Source organism: Rhinopithecus bieti, unplaced genomic scaffold, assembly GCF_001698545.2.
Source record: "Rhinopithecus bieti isolate Rb0 unplaced genomic scaffold, ASM169854v2 scaffold_58095, whole genome shotgun sequence".
Taxonomy (NCBI): domain Eukaryota; kingdom Metazoa; phylum Chordata; class Mammalia; order Primates; family Cercopithecidae; genus Rhinopithecus; species Rhinopithecus bieti.
Window position 1 is genome coordinate 1970968 of NW_016823660.1, and position 18971 is coordinate 1989938.

The 18971-nt window shown below is 36.4% G+C and overlaps 1 protein-coding gene across 1 annotated transcript in view; it reads left to right on the plus strand.

Annotated features, from left to right (window-relative positions):
• Positions 1 to 18971, plus strand: part of ODAD2 (outer dynein arm docking complex subunit 2) — a 111064-nt gene that overhangs the window by 86716 nt on the left and 5377 nt on the right. Inside the window, 1 exon segment of the mRNA XM_017861690.1 lies at positions 14088 to 14202. Within this exon segment, the coding sequence (XP_017717179.1) occupies positions 14088 to 14202 (115 nt within the window).

Sequence of the window (18971 nt, forward strand, 5' to 3'; positions counted from 1 at the left end):
TTTTTTTTTTTTTTTTTTTTTTTTTTTTTGAGATGGAGTCCCGCTATGACGCCCAGGCTGTAGTGCAGTGGTGCAATCTCGGCTCACTGCAAGCCCCGCCTCCTGGGTTCACACCATTCTCCTGCCTCAGACTCCTGAGTAGCTGGGACTACAGGCGCCCGCCACCACGCCTGGCTAATTTTTTGTATTTTTAGTAGAGACGGGGTTTCACCATGTTAGCTAGGATGGTCTCAATCTCCTGATCTCATGATCCACCTGCCTTGACCTCCCAAAGTGCTGGAATTACAGGCGTGAGTCATTGCACCCGGCCCCTTTTTTAAAATTATTTGAATTCATGCATCTTCATGAGTTACTCAGTCTCTACTGTTCCTTAGTACAAACTACCTGGCATACATGATTCAAAACATACTAAAAGTCTAATGCTATAAATTTTCCATTACTTCAAAATATCCTTAAAATTTAAAGGTTAGCTTTCAACATAAGTAAGTGCCTGCCTATAAAAGAGTTAAATTTCATGTTTTTTTCTTTTCTTCATTGGAGATGGGGTCTTACTCTGTCACCCAGCCTAAAGTGCAGTGGCACGATGAGGGGTCACTGCAGCCTTAAACTCCTGGGCTCAAGCAATCCTTCAAATTTCATGTTTTTCAGATCAAGGAAATTAAGGAACAGGTATTTCTATTAATATTTTGTAAGTGCCCAGGATTCTAAGAAAGGTTGCCTAACAATTTACATAAATAATATACTAATTTCCTACAATTTCTGTTACAAAATATTTTCCTTCCACACGTTGTAAAGTAAACATTTGTTGGACTGATTGTTACATGGCCCAGTGTTATGTGATCGTGTAATGAAAGACTCTTTCATATACACAAGGATAGAATTAAAACTTACCATGGAATCTGTAACTCTAAATTTCCTCTCTTCTGTGGTTGAAACATAATTATGTTGCATTTACATAGTTTTTTTTTTTTTTTTCAGTTTTTACATTGGGTTTATTTGTTCTTTGTAAAAAGGGGAAAAAAGTAAAGCTATGCTTGTTTGTATACAGAAGAGATTTAATCTCTTTGTGGCTGCTCAGATATTTCTTTTGCCACAGAACCAGTCTTTGTGACCTTTCAGGGTTTATGCAAAACATAAAATAGAATATATGTTTTACATGTTTGTATCAACAAGAACATTTTCTTTCACATTTTCATTTTGTTTTCATCTGCATACTTTTAAAAGCATGTAGATTTCACTGAGATACAAAAGTGTCAAATGGAGAGTAATTACCTGAATCATTTAATCTTCCAAATCTTGGTTTTCTCATTTTAAAACAGGCTCTAGGGATTTTTGAATTTGAGGATTATGTGGGTTTTATTTTCCCACATTCTGTATCTCATCCAGCCAGTTATGATATGCACTCATATTAATAGCTGAAAGAATGGGCTTCTTCTAAGTACTATTTACTGAGGGAGCACATATGTGTATCTGTGTGTTCACAATAAAATAAAAAGCCTTTAAAATTTTTTTAATTTGTAAAATATACATAAAGGAAAGTGCATAATGAAAATTAAAACATTAGTAAATTATTGGAAGGGAAACACTTATGTAACTGCCATCCAAGTCAAGAAATAGAATATTGTCATTATTATAAACCCCCTGACTGCCTGTCCTCACAGCCCACCCAATGCCACTTCTCTTTACTCTGGGGATGGCTCCCTTTTTGCCTTTATTGTAATTAGGGTCTTGCTTCTTTTTCATAATTTTATACTTGAGAATGCATCTCTATAAACTGCAGCTTAGTTTTGTTTCTATTTGGAGTGTATTTGAATGAAAGCATAAAGTGTTTTGTCTGACATTTTGTTCTAAATTACGGGTTATTTTTACACTTAATTGTTTAGTTTAGTGAGTTTTCATAATTGTATACAGCCGTATAACCAGCAGGCAAAAGGAATTATAAAACATGTCCTTCATCCAGGAAAGTTTTCTCATGTTATGTTTCAATCAATTTTCATGCCCACTCTAAGCAACCACTTTTTTATTTCCATCACTATAGGTTAGAATTGCATATTCTTGCATTGGAACTTCTGAGTCATCACAGAGTACGTGTTTCACTTTACTAACAACTTCCAAATAGTACACAAAAGTGATTATACGATTTTACACTCCTACCAGTGCCAATACTTAGTGCTGTCAGTCTTTTTTAAAAAAATTTAGTCATTCCAATAGGATGAAATGGTATGTCATTGTAGATTTCATTTTCATTTTTCTGATAACTAATGATATTGAGTAACTTTCCATATCTTTATTACCAACTTGTATATATTGTTTTGTGGCCTGTTAAAGTCTTTTGCCCATTTTTAATTGGATTGCTTCTCTTTTGTTGCAGTCCATTACATATTCTGAATACGTTTGCATTATTAGATATATGTACTGTGGAGTAATTTTTCCCCAATAAGCATTAAGATTTCCTTTTGAGCAGAAACCTTTAATATGGTTTTCAATTGTCCTTTAAGGTTCGTGGGATTCTGTCCTGTCTGTGATCAAACTAGTTTTTAAGTATGGCTTGAAAGGGAGTCAAAATTGTTTCATACAGTATCCATTTGTCCCAGTACCGTTTATTGAAAACACAATTTTTCATTTGATTATCTTGGTATCTCAGTTGAAATTCAATTGACTGTAAATGAATGGGTCTATTTCTGAACTAATTTAAGGAAAATGGAAATCTTAATGATATTGAGAATGTCAATCCATTAATAAGGTATATATTGCCATTTATTTGGGTCTTCCATTTCTGTCAGCAATACCTTGTAGTTGCAATGTAGAGTATTGCACATTTTGCTTTATACTTTTTCTAGTTATCTACTTACTTGTGGTTTTGTGACTGATAATCATTTTTAATATTTTGCCACTTGTTTGTTACAAGTAATGGGTATGTAATTAAATTTTGAATATACCTTTGTATATTCAAATATACCTTTATGTATGCTGACAAACTTGCTAACTTTATTTTTTCTAATTTTTTTTGTAGATACCATAGGGTTTTCTACATGTAGAAATCCATAATCTGCAAATAATGACAGTTCACTTCCCCCCACAATCCTTATGCCTGTTATTTCTTTTTTGTGTGTGCTTTATTAAGCAGGCCAAGACCTCTGTTACAATCAAGTGAGTGCAAACATGTATGTTCTGTACCTAATCTGGGAGAAAGCATTCCGTTTTTAAGTGTGATGTTAGCGGTAGGTTTTTGTAGATGTTTTATCAGATTGCAAAAGTTTCTTTCTATTCCTAGTTTGCTGTGAGACTTACATTTTAATAAAAATGGATTTTTGAATTTTATACGATGCTCTTCTATATCTATTGAGATGATCGGATGATTTTTCTTTTGTTGTATTAATAAAGTGACTTACCTTGATTTGTTTTGGAAGGATGAGCCAACCTTCCATTCCTTGGATAAAATCACTCTGATCATGTTGCGTTACCTTTTTCATGCATTCTTGTGTTCAAGTTGCTCATATTTTATATTTTGTGTTTATGTTCATGAGATATGTCGGTGTATAGTTTTCTTTCCTTGCAATATCTTTATCAGTGTTAGAATCAGGGTTATGTAGGCCTTATAGGGCAAGTTGAGAAATTATTTTTTCTCTTTATTTTCTGATAGATTTTGTGTAGGATTATTTTTTCTTGAATATTGACATAATTCACTTAGCAAAATTATCTAAGTTGGAGTTTTCTTTGTGAAAACATTCCTTTTAATTAGTTTTGAAATTACAAATTCAATTTACTTAAAGATAAGGCACTATGTGGTTTTCAATTCCTTCTTGGGTCAGTTTTGGTAATTTGTGTTTCTCAAGAAATATGCTCATTTTATTTTATTTATTTTAGATATAAAGTTATTTTATTGTTTTCTTTTCATATATATTTTATATATATATATGCTAGATATAAAGTTCTTTTATTTGTTGTTGTTTACTTTTCTTTTTTCTTTTTCTTTTTTTTTTTTGAGGCAGAGTTTCACTCTTTCGTCCATGCATGTTTCGTATGTATTTCGTACATAATAAAATATGTAATATTTTCTTTAAGCACAGTGTTAGCCTCAATCCCACAAACGTAAGTTGTGATTTCATTTTTATTTAATTCAAAATAGTTTCTATTTTTTGTGTGATTTACCTTGGACCCAGGGATTATTTGCAAGTGCTGCTTAATTTCTAAAACTGGTTATTTTCCAGATCCCATGTTGTTATTGATTTCTAGTTTAAAACCACAAGGTCAGGGATGATATTATATGTGATTTCAGTTCTTTCATATTTGGCTTTACGACTCAGCCATCTGGTCTGTATTTGTCAATATTCCGTTTGCACTGAGAGAAAGCTGTGTATTCTGCAGTAGTTGTCTGCAATGTTTTTAAATGTTGATTAAGTTAAATTGGTTAAGTGTGTTTTTCAGCCTTTTCTATCTTTACCATTTTTTAAATTTTATTTTATCAATTCCTCAGAAAGGGGTGTGAAAATTTTCAGTCATGACTATAGATTTGTTTATTTCTAGTTTTCTCTCCCTAGAGTTGTCCTTTGAACAACACAGGGGTTAGAGACACTAACCCTCCATGCAGTCAAAAATCTGTGTATAATTTTGGCTTCCCCAAAACTTAGCTACTAATAGCCTACTGTTGACCAGAAGCCTTACCAATAACATAAACAATTAGCATGTATTTTGTATGTTATATACTGATTTCTTACAATAATGTAAGCTAGAGAAAAGAAAATATTATAAAGAAAATTCTAAGGAAGAGAAAATATAATTACTATTCATTAAGTGAAAGTGAATCATCATAAAGGTCTTCATCTTGGTTGTCTTCATGTTGATCAGGCTGAGGAGGAGGAGGAAGAAGAGGTGTTGGCCTTGCTGTCTCAGGGGTGGCAGAGGTGAAGGAAATTCACATGTAAGTGGTCCCACAGAGCTCAAATCCATGTTATTCAAGGGTCAACTGTATTTATAATTCTCTTCATTGACAGTGAGAAACTGACTTCTGTTCTTACTGTCCTTACTTATTTGATCAATTTCCCTGTATGTAACCAAGCTTTCATTCACCAAGCATCCCCACCTCCTCCCCTTTGTAGATGCTCTCCTCACCCTGTGCTGGTTCTGATTTACCATACTGGATTACCCAGCTACCAAAATGTTCTCTTCACCCCATTCAGGCTCTAGTTCACCATGTTAGGCCACCTTGCCCTAGTATGTCTGCCCTCCTCACCCTGCTCAGCTTTTGACCTCTTGTGCCACGCTGCTCCACTATATTGGCACTTTCTTTCACACTTTTCAATCTCTGTCCCCACATACCGGCTGATTCTCAATGAGGATATTCACCTTATTCTGCCAGGGTTCTGCTTCCCGCATTGGGTTGCACCACTAAAGATTGCTTCAGTCACTCTATTTAGGTTCTAATATCTTGTGACTATTTCCCCCTACACTTAGAAAGATTCTCTCCTCAACCTTCTTGTGCTCTAACACTCCATGCTGGACCATTAAAGCAACCTTGTTGGCTCACCTGCCAATTGAGTCCATATATATGAACAAACGTGAGCAGTTTGTGCTGTATTGTAGGCATGGTTAAGGTCATAGAGTTTCTTTCTGGCAATATCATGGATGACTACTTTGTTCTGCCCCACACAATGGCTTTGCTGTGCTCTACTTACTGACTTTAGGGCTAAGGCAAGGGGATTTACTATCCCTTTTGAAGGATGTTTTCACTGGACACAGAAGTCTAGGTTGACAGTTCTTTTTCTTCTAGCATTTTATAAATGCCATTCTATTGTCTTCTTGCCCTCACTGTTTCTTACGAGAAGTCTGAATTCAATCATATCATAATTCCCTATAACTACTGTGCTATGTGTACTGTTCCCTCATATTTACATGTTGAAACTTAATTCCCATTGTGAGAAAATTTAGAGCTGAGACTTTTGGGAAGTGATTAGGACATGAGGGTAGAGGCCTCATGAATGAAATTAATGCCCTTTAAAAGAGTCCCCAGAGAGCTCCTTTGCCCCTTCTACCATGTGAAGTTAAGGTGAAAATATGGTTGTCTATGAACCAGTAAACAGGGCCTCACTAGACACTGAATCTGCCTGCCTTTATCGTTGACCTCCCAGCCTCCAGAACTGTGAGAAATAAATGTGTATTGTTTACAAGCCACCCAGCCTATGGCATTCTGTTATTGTAGCCTGAAGGGACTAAGCCACATGTATTTTTTTTTTTTTTTTGGTTGCTTTTAAGATTGGCTTTTTACCTTTGGGTTTCAGCCATTTGATTATGATGTGTGTAGGTGTGGTTTTACTTTCATTTATATTGTGGTTTTTACTTTCATTTAGGGTTTACTGAGCTTCTTGGACCTATGGATTAATGTCTGCCATCAATTTTGGAGAAGATTGCGATTATTGCCTTCACAGATATTCTTGGGTCCTTTTATCTCTCTGTCCTCTTCTTGGTATTCCAATCACACATATGTTGTTTCATTTAATAATATTTCACAGAGATTGAACTCTGTTACTTCTTTTTCAAAGGAGGAAAGGTCAGGCTTTTCTCTGTTTTTCTGTTTGGATATATTTTATTGCCTTGAATTCACAGATCCCTTTCTCTTCTGTGTCTAGTTTACTGTTAAGCCCATCTAATGAATTCTTCATTTCTAATACTGTAGTTTTCAAATATAGCATTTCTATTTTGTATACATATATAAAGTATGTGTATACATGCATATTTATACACACATATATATATATATACACACATACATCCATGTTTATAAATAATGGAAATGCTATATTTCTCCTTTGCCTACAGAGGAGATAACCACAAATTGGTCATTAAAGGGAACAGATTAAACATTTATTCTGCCTGTATGGAGGAACTGTAACTGAGCTGTAGTTAATGAAAGAAAAGCTCTTTTTCATAGAATAATGCCAAGTAACAAATTGAGAAAATGAACAGAATTAGAAAAATCACTATTTTACAACTCCCAATAAAATAATTATTTTAGGCAAGGATAATGAATGGATGCTAAAACTTAAAATAGGGAATGATTGTTGGAATAGGACTTTCTCAGGGTGACACAATATGACCCCACAGATTGTTATACAATGAAAAGAAAAAATGGCTTCTTTACAATGGAAAGATCTGGTGGTCACCAGCGTAATTAAATTCAGCATTGCTAACTCAGCATTGCTAAAAGTTGGACAACTTTTAGCACTGCTTAAAAGTTGGACAACTAGATGTTTTGTGCCTCTTGATGTGTTGCAATGCATGGGATATAATTGGCTCTCACTTAGTATTTATTGTTTGATCTCATTCTTTTATATGGCTGCATAGTACTCCATGGTGTATATATACATTTTCTTTATCCAGTCTACCATTGATGGGCATTTAGATTGATTCTATGTCTTTGCTACTGTGAATTTTGCTGCAGTAAACAAAGACATGCATGTATCTTTATGGTAGAGTGATTTATATTCCTTTGGGTTTATACCTAATAATGGGATTGCTGGGTTGAATGTTCATTGTTTTAAGTTCTTTGAGAAATCTCCGAACTGCTTTCCACAGTGCCTGAACTAATTTGCATTCCTACAATGCAAATTATAGGAAAAATAATTCAGGTTTTGAATTATTTTCCCTTTTCTCCACAACCTTGTACAGCATCTGTTATTTTTCGACTTTGTCATGATAGCCATTCTGACTGATGTGAGACGGTATCTCCTTGTGGTTTTCATTTGCAGTTCTCTAATGATCAGTGATGTTGAACATTTTTCAATGTGCTTGCTGGCCGCGTGTATGTCTTCTTTTGAGACGGATCTGTTCATGTGCTTTGACCACTTTTCAATGGGGTAATTCAGTTTTTGCTTGTTAATTTAAGTTCCTTATAGATTGTGGATATTAGATTTTTGTCAGATGCATAGTTTGCATATATTTTCTCCCATTCTGTGGGTTTATCTGTTTACTCTGTGGATAGCTTCTTTTGCTGTGCAGAAGCTGTCTTTAGTTTAATTAGGTCTCATTTGTTCATTTTTATTTTGTTGTAATTGTTTTTGCAACAACATGCATACAGCTGGAGACCATTACCGTAAGCAAATTAATGGAGGGATAGAAAACCAAATACCGCATGTTCTCACTTGTCAGTGGGAAGCAAACACTGAGTACACATGGACACAAAGAAGGAAACAACACACTCCAGGGCCTACTTGAAGGTGGAGGGTGGGTGGAGGGTGAGGATCGAAAAACTACCTATCAGGTACATGCTTATTATCTGGGTAACAAAATAATCTGTACACCAAACCCCGTGACATGGAATTTACCTGTGTAACAAACCTGCACATGTAGCCCCGAAACTAAAATAAAAGTTTAGAAAAAGAAGGAAAAGCATATTTACTATATGATGAATAATTTTTCTGACAAGAAAGGTTTCTAGAGTCTTTCTAATCATATTGCTTATACCAAGTATAAAAGCATAGACTATCTTCCTGCTTTCCAAAGGCCAAAGAATTTCTGACATACTTTTCCCAAGACTGCCACATTCACATCTTTTCTCCAAATTTGTTATCCCATAGCCTCTTTGGAATAACACATAGAGGTAGAAATGTAAAAAACCTTAAGGATTTTTTTAAAGGTAAAATTCTCTTCTAATCTGTTTTTCCCAGGGATGATCATTTTAATTCTGACATACATTTATGTTTCCCATTTTATTGAATTGCCAACTTGGTTTCAAAACTTGTAGATGACAGTCGCATCTTTTAATGTTGTGGTTTAAGAACGTCATGTTCTTTTAAGCAAACCAACTTAGTTTGAGCCACTGTCATTCAATAATATTTATCAGTGTAATTTTCAGCAAATACTGTGAAGTTTTTAGAAAACATGAAAAATTATGGTTTCAAAATAGATATGTTGATATTGCCAGAAAGAAACCCTGCAATCTTGCCTGTGCCCACAGTATGGGCACAAACTGTTCACATTTGTTCATATATGTGGCCTCAATGGGCAGGCGAGCCAACCAAACTTCATAGCAGTCCTGGAAAATGTTAATATAACAAGAGCCTGAGAAACAGAGCAAGCAGCTACATCTTTTTGGTTTGTTTATTTTTTTTAAATAACCAAAAATACGTACATGGATTCATCTTTCTAGAGCTGTTATTTTGCCAGCCAGGCAGTTTGATTTCTGGGATATAGCTGAAGATCTTGAAAGCATGTAATTCAGTTTTGTTTTTATAATGTCAAGAAATTAATGTAGGATTCTATTGCTATACAAAATGAGAAGAGCTACCATACTGCTGGAAATGAATTCAGAGCAAGATGCTAATCAAGTAAGAGAACTATGTAAGGGGTAGACCTGTTGAAAATGGATAGTGGTATAAATTAACACCACCTATAAGCCCATCACTGTATATGCAGAAAGCAATGAAGTTGTCAAGAAATTCTGAGAAAATACACTTTCCACTTAGAGACAACTTCAAATGAAAACTTTACTGCTTACATTTAGAATTTGAAGATGTATTTTGCAAGTATGAGGTTTAAGGAGGAATGTACTTGTGTTGGGAGAGATTTTTGATTCATTGAAGAAGAGTAAGCAAATTTCAGATCCATTTCACCAATATTCGCTGGTGTGGTAGCCTGCTGGGAGTGTGGTGGGAAACACAGAATTCCTGCTATCATGGAGATTACATGGTAATTTGGGAGATAAGAAGCACACAACACATGACTACAAGGCAAAGTAATGTGGTATGAGGTGCAGGTAAAGGGAGAGCAAAATTAAAAAGAAACTTAAAGGAGGAAGATGCCAAAGGATTTGTGAAAGAGGTTTTGTTGTAGACCTTAAGTGATGGATTATTAAGTAAAATATGGAGATGACTGGGAAACAACTATAGTTGAAAAGTATAACAGGGGGAGAATCTCTGTGGTCTGTGAGTAAACTGGTGTCTTCTGTCTGTGGTCAGGTGAAACTCCGTGCTCCATTTATTGCAGCATTTATTAGAGATTATAATGGTCTGTTTATCACCCTAACGAGACTGTAGTTTCCCAATGGTCAATTAAAACACAGTCAGTCCACATTATTTGCAGATTCTGAGTTGACGAATTCATATACTCTCTAAACTTTATTTATAACCCCTAAATCAGTAGTCACATCACTTGCGCTGTCATTCCTGGACACATGCAAAGCAGGGACACTANACATACGTGTGCATGTGTCTTTATAGCAGCATGATTTATAATCCTTTGAGGCCAACATCATCCTGATACCAAAGCCTGGCAGAGACACAACAAAAAAAGAAAATTTTAGACCAATATCCCTGATGAACATCGATGCAAAATCCTCAATAAAATACTGGCAAACCGGATTCAGCAGCACATCAAAAGCTTATCCACCATGATCAAGTGGGCTTCATCCCTGGGATGCAAGGCTGATTCAACATTTGCAAATCAATAAACGTAATCCAGCATATAAACAGAACCAAAGATAAGAACCACATGATTATCTCAATAGATGCAGAAAAGGCTTTTGACAAAATTCAGGGACACATTTTGAGTCACCTGGTGCACATGTTCTCTGCTGAGGTCCAGAAAGGTAACATTTTGACTTTTCGTTCCAGCTCTCACACTGTGAATAGCTCGTCCATTTGGCAGTCTGTTTAGTGCCACGTTTTTCACAGTCTGTGCTCTCAGATGGTGATTTTGCTGTTTTAATATGGTCCCTAAGCATAGTGCTGAAGTGCTGCCCAGTGTCCCTAAGTGCAGAAAGGTTGCGATGTTCCTTTTGGAAAAAATCTGTGTATTCCCTAAATGCCGTTCAGGCACAAGTTATAGAGCTGTTGGCCATAAGTCCAATATTCATGATTCAACAATCTGTACCAAATAAGGTGTCTTTAAAGAGAAATACACGTGAAACAACGTTATACATTGATTGGTTGATGAAAATGTTCTGACCAGTGGCTCATGGGAACCCACTTTATATATACCCTAGGAGCAGTAGTTCAGTATTTGTTCATCTAAGGTTTGCAGTGACTTGATAGAACATAACTTCCCCGATGAGAATTGACTGTATCCATTTTGTTTGTTTGTTTGTTTTTGAGACAGGGTCTGGCTCTGTCATCCAGGTTAGAGTGCAGTGGTGCAATCTGGGTACACTGCAACCTCCGCTTCCTGGGTTCAAGTCATCCTCCTACCTCAGCCTTCCAAGTAGCTGAGATTAGAGTCATGCGCCACCATGCCTGGCTAATTTTTTTTTTTTTTTTTTGTATTTTTTGTATTTTTTGTAGAGACAGGGTCCTTTGTTGCCTGGGCTAGTCTTGAACTCCTGAGCTCATGCGATCCACCCACCTTGGCCTCCCAAAGTGTTAGGATTACAGGCGTGAGTCACCGTTTCTGACCCAAGTGTATTGATTATTTCTGTATGCCTAGTACTTAGTGTTTAGTAGATAGTCAAGGAGTCTTATGAGAAATTCCAGCTCCCTAAAAAATTTAAATACCGAACTTTGGAATTGCAGCTTAATACCATGAAGGCAATGGGAGGCCATTGGAGACTTTTTTCCTCAGGAGTGATCTTTGGGTTGTGAATTGTTTAACAAGCGCTGATTAAATGTGCTAGCTAGTGTCATGAACAGAATGAATATCCCTGGCACCCTGCTCTCAAGGAGCTATTGCAGAAACCCTAAAAGTGTCTTTAGGAAGATTAATTTGCAGGGATTTGTAAGATGGATTGAAATTGAGAAAAACTGAAGACACAAAACCAAGTTATTCTCTCACACAATGATCCTGAGATGAAATGGTAAAGACTGGGATTTGGGTGCTCAAATACAAAACAGGGAAATGGGCAGATACTTAAGTTATTATGAAGTAAAATTTAGCAATAAATGAGTTCATGCAGAGGATGAGGGAGATGGAAGGGATAAAGTTAAACTCTGAAGTTTACTACTCCTGACTTTGTTAGTTCCTGTGGTGGCAAATGTTTTTCAATCAGGTTCTTGTCATAGGAAGTTATCATTCTGTACTGTTCTGAGTCTTTTTTTTTTTTTTTTTTTCAAATGAAGACTCACTCTGTCACCCAGGCTGGAGTGCAGTGGTGCAATCTCGGCTCACTGCAACCTCCGCCTCCCGGGTTCAAGCGATTGTCCTGCCTCAGCCTCCTGAGTAGCTGAGACTACAGGTGCGTGCCACCATGCCTGATTTATTTTTGTATTTTTAGTAGAGACAGGATTTAGCCACTTTGGCCAGGTTGGTCTTGAACTCCTGACCTCAAGTGATCTGTCTGCCCTCACCTCCCAAACTGTTGGGATTACAGGTGTGAGTCACTGGGCTCCGCCCCTGAGTCTTCTTTTAAGATACCAGTAATGGGACCAAAATCCTCACTCGTTATAACTAAGTAGCTGATGAACTAAGTAGGGTTTGGGTTGAAAATGGTAAATTATAGATCTAATTTTACAATTATAGTGAATTTTTGTAGTTGTGAAATTTTGTCTATAATTTGTTTAAAGTTAATTGTGAAATTATGTCCAGTATTGAACGATCCTTTTTTTTTTAAATTGCAAATTTGTGCCATCCAAATTACTTCCACTGTAATGACAAGTTATTTCTGGCCAGCAGTATACAGTTACATATCACTAATGCCAAGTTTGCTGTGAAATTTACAAGAAGATAGGGGAGACCATTATTCACTGTTGTTCATTATGACATTTTATATGAAAAAAATAGAGGCTCAGAGATCAGCATTAGTTATATTTTAAGTAGCATATGGAAGGCAATATGACTTTTCAGTTTAAATTTGAAAAGCAAATTCTTCATTGTGAAGTGCCAGTATGTTTCTTTAGAGTTTCCATTAATTGAGAAATAAAACTTTGTTTTCTCTCAGCATGGTATGAAAGTTTCAGATTTGAAAATCTATTTACTTAAGCTTTACTTTAAAATAATTTTTCAGTGTATTTTTTCTTATTAGAAGTCCTTTTTTAAGGCTGTTTTTATCCTGATATAGGCTATTTGCATCACCAGGGTTTTTCAATGCTCTTTGTCAGCATCACCAATTTTATAAGGTTATGCAAAACTGATCTCCTACTTGAAAACTTTGGAATAATACGTTTTTTCCCCCCTGGTAAACTCATCTAAGATAATCAAGACATCTAGATGTTTTTATGTCAATTTTCAAGGAAGAATTTGAATGGCATTTTAAGCTAGTATTTATTCTATCTGTGGCTCAATACTACATGTGTTTAATTCAACTTGAGATTAAAAATCAAAGGAATTTCGATGTCCTTTATCTTTTTTCATCTGCTTTGAGTTTAATATACCTTTCTGAAGAAAGCCATGTTTGTAAAGGTTATTAAGTTTTGTTTGGCCTTCTTCTCCGCTGTGAGTACCCAGTGGACCTTACTGCGAGGTTATGCTCCTGGACTGATTGATATATAAACAGAAGACAGATGGTGTAGAGATAGCTCTGATGATAATTCATTTTTCAGCTAGTCATGAAGCTATTTTGATTACAGTGTGTTTAAGTAATTATAACACAGTCTGCAATGTTAGTCTTGCTGGGAAGGGTGCACATGGAAAACAAGTTACGTGTTATTCATGCCCAACAAAGGATGCACTGTGGTGTAATGATTTTAATTCCTAATGCTAGATTAGGACTGAAAGCGTTTAAAATATGTCATACAGTAAGGTAAGTCAATTAAACATGGACCAAATAAAAAAGGTAACGGCACAGTTTTGAGGCATAAATATTTGTTTTGGAAAGTATTTAGATGTTATTATATGAAAGAAACTAGTATTTTTACATTTAGGTAACAGTCTGTGTACAGCTAATTAAAAAATTACATGGCTTGATTTTCAGTTGATGTGAATCATCCTGCAGCTTATTTTCTGTGTCATGGATTTAAAACTGAAATCAGAGGGCTGACAATTCAGCATGTTACCTCTCTACTGTTGATGAAGTTTTGCAAAAAAAAAAAAAAAAAAAAAAAAAACTAAGCAAAATATCAAAAGTTGAAAAAAATAATTAAAATTGTGTAAATAAGTGGGTCATTAAAATGTTTGTCTTCACATATTAATGACAGTTTATATCATGATTTTGGGTTCCATGATAGCATCATTGATCGCTTAGATGGAGTTCGTTTGTTGTGGTCCCTGCTGAAAAATCCTCACCCAGACGTGAAGGCCAGCGCAGCGTGGGCACTCTGTCCATGCATCGAAAATGCAAAGGTAAGAACGGACTGCAAGTCAGTCTCTTCTAGAATCTCTAATACTATACTGAAAAATGCCACCACAGGTTACTAATTGCTTTTTACTTATTAATAAGTCAGATTTATCTGGTGGGAGAGAGTGTTGCAGAATGTTTATGCCAAAATAATTTTGGAGCATTGCCTTTTTTTCTGGTCAGTTTTAAAATGCAAAGCAAAACTAGCCAAAGATGGCAGTGCTTGCCAAGTTCTAGCTGATTGGTGCAATGGAAGCAAGCATCTCAGGTAAATCAGAGTGAGGACAAGTTGACTGTTCTTGTCTCTTGAGGGATAAGGAAATTGTCTGCATTTACCTGCTATGTAGAGAGAGTGCAGCCTCTGGGGAGACACGACTGCTTCTCTTGTTACAGCCTGCAGTGAGAGAGCACTATGTTCTGTGTTGCTTTGAAAAGGTCACATGATTTCAATGACTTACTTTTCTTATCTGTCACTAAAAAGAGGAGACCAGAAGTTTCTGAAATCAATTTTAGCCCTTGATTTGTAAATTTTATTATTTTCTTTGAAGACCACTTTTCAGCTTATTTCTCTTAACATTTTTTCTATAGGTTTAGAGATTGACCTTTAAGATCCTTGTTGCTGAAGTTATTTCTGCCTGTTGAATATTTTTTTAAATTATACTTTAAGTTCTGGGATACATGTGTAGAATGTGCAGGTTTGTTACATAGCTATACACATGCCATGGTGGTTTGCTCCACCCATCAACCCGTCATCTACATTAGGTATTTCTCCTAATGCTATTCCTCCCCTAGTCCCCCACCATCTGACAGGCCCCAGTGTGTGATGTTTCTTTCCCTGTGTCCATTGCATTCTCATTGTTCAGCTCCCACTTATGAGTGAGAACATACAGCGTTTGGTTTTCTGTTCCTGTGTTAGTTTGCTGAGAATGATGGTTTCCAGCTTCATTCATGTCCCTGCAAAGGACATGGACTCATCCTTTTTTATGGCTGCACAGTATTACATGGTATATATATGCCACCTTTTCTTTATCCAGTCTATCATTGATGGGCATTTGGGTTGGTTCCAAGTCTTTGCTCTTGCAAGTAGTGCTGCAATAAACATATAAATGTGCATGTGTCTTTATAGTAGACTGATTTATAATCCTTTAGGTATATACCCAGTAATGGGATTGCTGGGTAAAATGGTATTCATGGTTCTAGATCCTCGAGGAATTGCCACACTGTCTTCCACAATGGTTGAACTAATTTACACTCCCACCAACAGTGTAAAAGCATTTCTATTTCTTCACATCCTCTCCAGCATCTGTTGTTTCCTGACTTTTTAGTGATCGCCATTCTAACTGGTGTGAGATGGTATCTCATTGTGGTTTTGATTTGCATTTCTCTAATGACCAGTGATGATGAACTTTTTTTCATATGTTTGTTGGTCACATAAATGTCTTTTTTTAAGAAGTGTCTTTTCATATCTTTTCCTCACTTTTTGATGGAGTTGTTTGTTTTCTCTTGTAAATGTTTAAGTCCCTTGTAGATTCTGAATATTAGCCCTTTGTCAGATGGATTGCAAAACTTTTTTCCCATTTTGTAGGTTGCCTGCTCACTCTGATGGCAGTTTCTTTTGCTGTGCAGAACTTTTTAGTTTAATTCTATCCCATTTGTCAATTTTGGCTTTTGTTGCCATTGCTTTTGGTGTTTTAGTCATGAAAGCTTTGCCCATGCCTATGTCCTGAATGGTATTGCCTAGGTTTTCTTCTAGAGTTTTTATGGTTTTAGGTCTTACATGTAAGTCTTTAATCCATCTTGAGTTAATTTTGTATAAGGTGTAAGGAAGAGGTCCAGTTTCAGTTTTCTGCATATGGCTAGCAAGTTTTCCCAACACCTTTTATTAAATAGGGAATCCTTTCCCCATTTCTTGTTTTTTTCAGGTTTATCAAAGATTAGATTGTTGTGTGGCATTATTTCTGAGACCTCTGTTCCATTGGTCTGTATCTGTGTTTTGGTACCAGTACCATGCTGTTTTAGTAACTGTAGCCTTGTAATATAGTTTGAAGCCGGGAAGTGTGATGCCTCCAGCCTTGTTCTTTTTGCTTAATATTGTCTTGGATATATAGGCTCTTTTTTGGTTACATATGAAATTTGAAGTAGCTTTTGTAATTCTGTGAAGAACTCCAATGGTAGCTTGATGGGGATAGCATTTAATCTATAAGTTACTTTAGGCAGTATGGCCATTTTCATAATATTGTTTCTTCCTATCCATGAGCATGGAACGTTTTTCCATTTGTTTGTGTCCTCTCTTATTTCCTTGAGCAGTGGTTTGCAGTTCTCCTTGAAGAGGTCCTTCACATCCCTTGTAAGTTGTATTCCTAGATATTTTTTTCACCCACAAAAAAGAATTTATTTACAGTGTAAAATTTATCATACATTTCTTTTTTTGAACTGAACATAACCTCAAGATTTTATTGTCTTCATAATAAAACAAAAGATGAAATTTAGAACTGAATCACTTGGCCCTTTCTCTTCATATCTCCTCCCAGTTCAAAATGCTTGCATGTCTTCATAGCCAGCATCGTCTTAGATCTGCAGCTGGGCTCAGTGCTCAAGCCTTGGCACCATCTCCTTTGTAGTTTTAGCCTTTTTCTGGAAAATCAGCTTACTTACAGAAATCAGTGGCCTTGATATACGCAAACAATACTTAGGTGAGGAGTCTTCAGAAAACCCCATGTATAATAGCAACAAAGAAGATTAAATATTTAGAGACAAACTTATTAAGAAATGTGCAAAATCTACAAAGGGGAAATACTTCTGGAAAACACAAAAGCACGTAGAGTGGGAAGACATCCCTTGTTTTTGGCTATCACGACTCATCATCAAGATGCCCATTCCCTCCAAGCTGATTAATAAATTGAATGCCATTCCTATAAAAATACCAACAAGCTTTGTTTCATGGAGTTGGTAAGTTGATACTAAAGTTTCTATGGAAAATAAACATGCTGAAATAGTGACACAAAATGGGGGGCTAGCCCTATGGGCTATTAAAACAAACTATAAAGCCCCTGTATTTAGAACAGTGTGGCAATGACCATGTTAACAGGCAGACAGACCAATGGAATAGGATAGAAAGTACAGAATAGACCTAAGTACAAATGGGAATTTAGTATATGATAAAGGTGGCATATCAAATCTCAGAGGCAGTGATGGATTTTTTTATATTTCTTTATTTATATTTTTTATTTATTGAGATGGAGTCTCACTCTGTCACCCAGGCTGGAGTGCAGTGGCATGATCTCGGCTCACTGCAACCTCTACCTGCTGGGCTTAAGCAATTCTGATGCCTCAGCCTCCTGAGTGCTCAGCCCAAGATTGCCACTCTGCTTCCTGCCATGATGCCATGTTCCCCATGCATACACAGCATCCTTGCCCTTCTTGTCCTGTGCCACTTTGTGGGGTTGGTGCTTGCCACACTTCTTACAGAAAGTCTGGAAGGCTTTAGGAACGTGTACCACATTGCAGGAACCCCACTGCTTGGAAAGCTATTGTTAATTTCCAAGTCATTTATGCTTACAGAGCTGATAGGAGCTAAACTGAGGTGTGGGTCATTCTGTAGTAGGAAACAGTTTGGGGAATAGTTAACATAGTGGTCAAAAGAGTTTTTTAAAACTCCAAACCTCTGATTGTTGTCTGCATATACCATTTTGGGCAAAAGGTAGTTCTTATTTGGAGAAAACATAGATTGTATTATCTTGAGAAGTTCTAAAGGGAACCACAGAGGGGAGGAAGAGGAGACACAGGAAGTCTTTCTGGTTGGGGCAGTGGTCTCCCTGGTGGGGTGGACACCCTTGTCTTGGTGTGGTCATAGAACTCATGGAAATGACAGACGGCCTGGGACACCAGCTTTTCAGAGGATAAGGGTTTCTTGCACGTATTGGTGGGGCCTCAGCTGTATCTAATAGGAGGTACTGCACTGGAGGCCTCAGATGGTCCTATTCCTAGGTATTTTATTCTCTTTGTAGCAATTGTGAATGGGAGTTCACTCATGATTTGGCTCTCTCTTTGTCTATTATTGGTCTATAGGAATGCTTATGATTTTTGCACATTGATTTTGTATCCTGAGACTTTGCTGAAGTTGCTTATCAGCTTAAGGAGATTTTAGGCTGAGACAATGTGGTTTTCTAAATATACAATCATGTCATCTGCAGACAGAGACCATTTGACTTCCTCTCTTCCTATTTGAATACCTTTATTGCTTTCTCTTGCCTGATTGCCCTGGCCAGAACTTCCAATACTATATTGAATAGCAGTGGTGAGAGAGGGCATCCTTGTCTTGTGCTGGTTTTCAAAGGGAATGCTTCCAGCTTTTGCCCATTGAGTATGATATTGGCTGTGGGTTTGTCACAAATAGCTCTTACTATTTTGAGATGCATTCCATATATACTTAGTTTATTTAGAGTTTTTAGCATGAAGGAATGTTGAATTTTATCGAAGGCCTTTTCTGCATCTATTGAGATAATCATGTGGTTTTTCTTCTTGGTTCTGTTTATGTGGTGGATTACGTTTATTGGTTTGCATATGTTGAACCAGCCTTGCGTCCCAGGGATGAAGCTGATTTGATGATGTTGGATAAGCTTTTTGATGTGCTGCTGGATTTGGTTTGCCAGTATTTTATTGAGGATTTTCGCATCGATGTTCTTCAGGGATACTGGTCTGAAATTTTCTTTTTTTGTTGTGTCTCTGTCAGGTTTTGGTATGAGGATGATACTGGTCTCAAAAAATGAGTCAG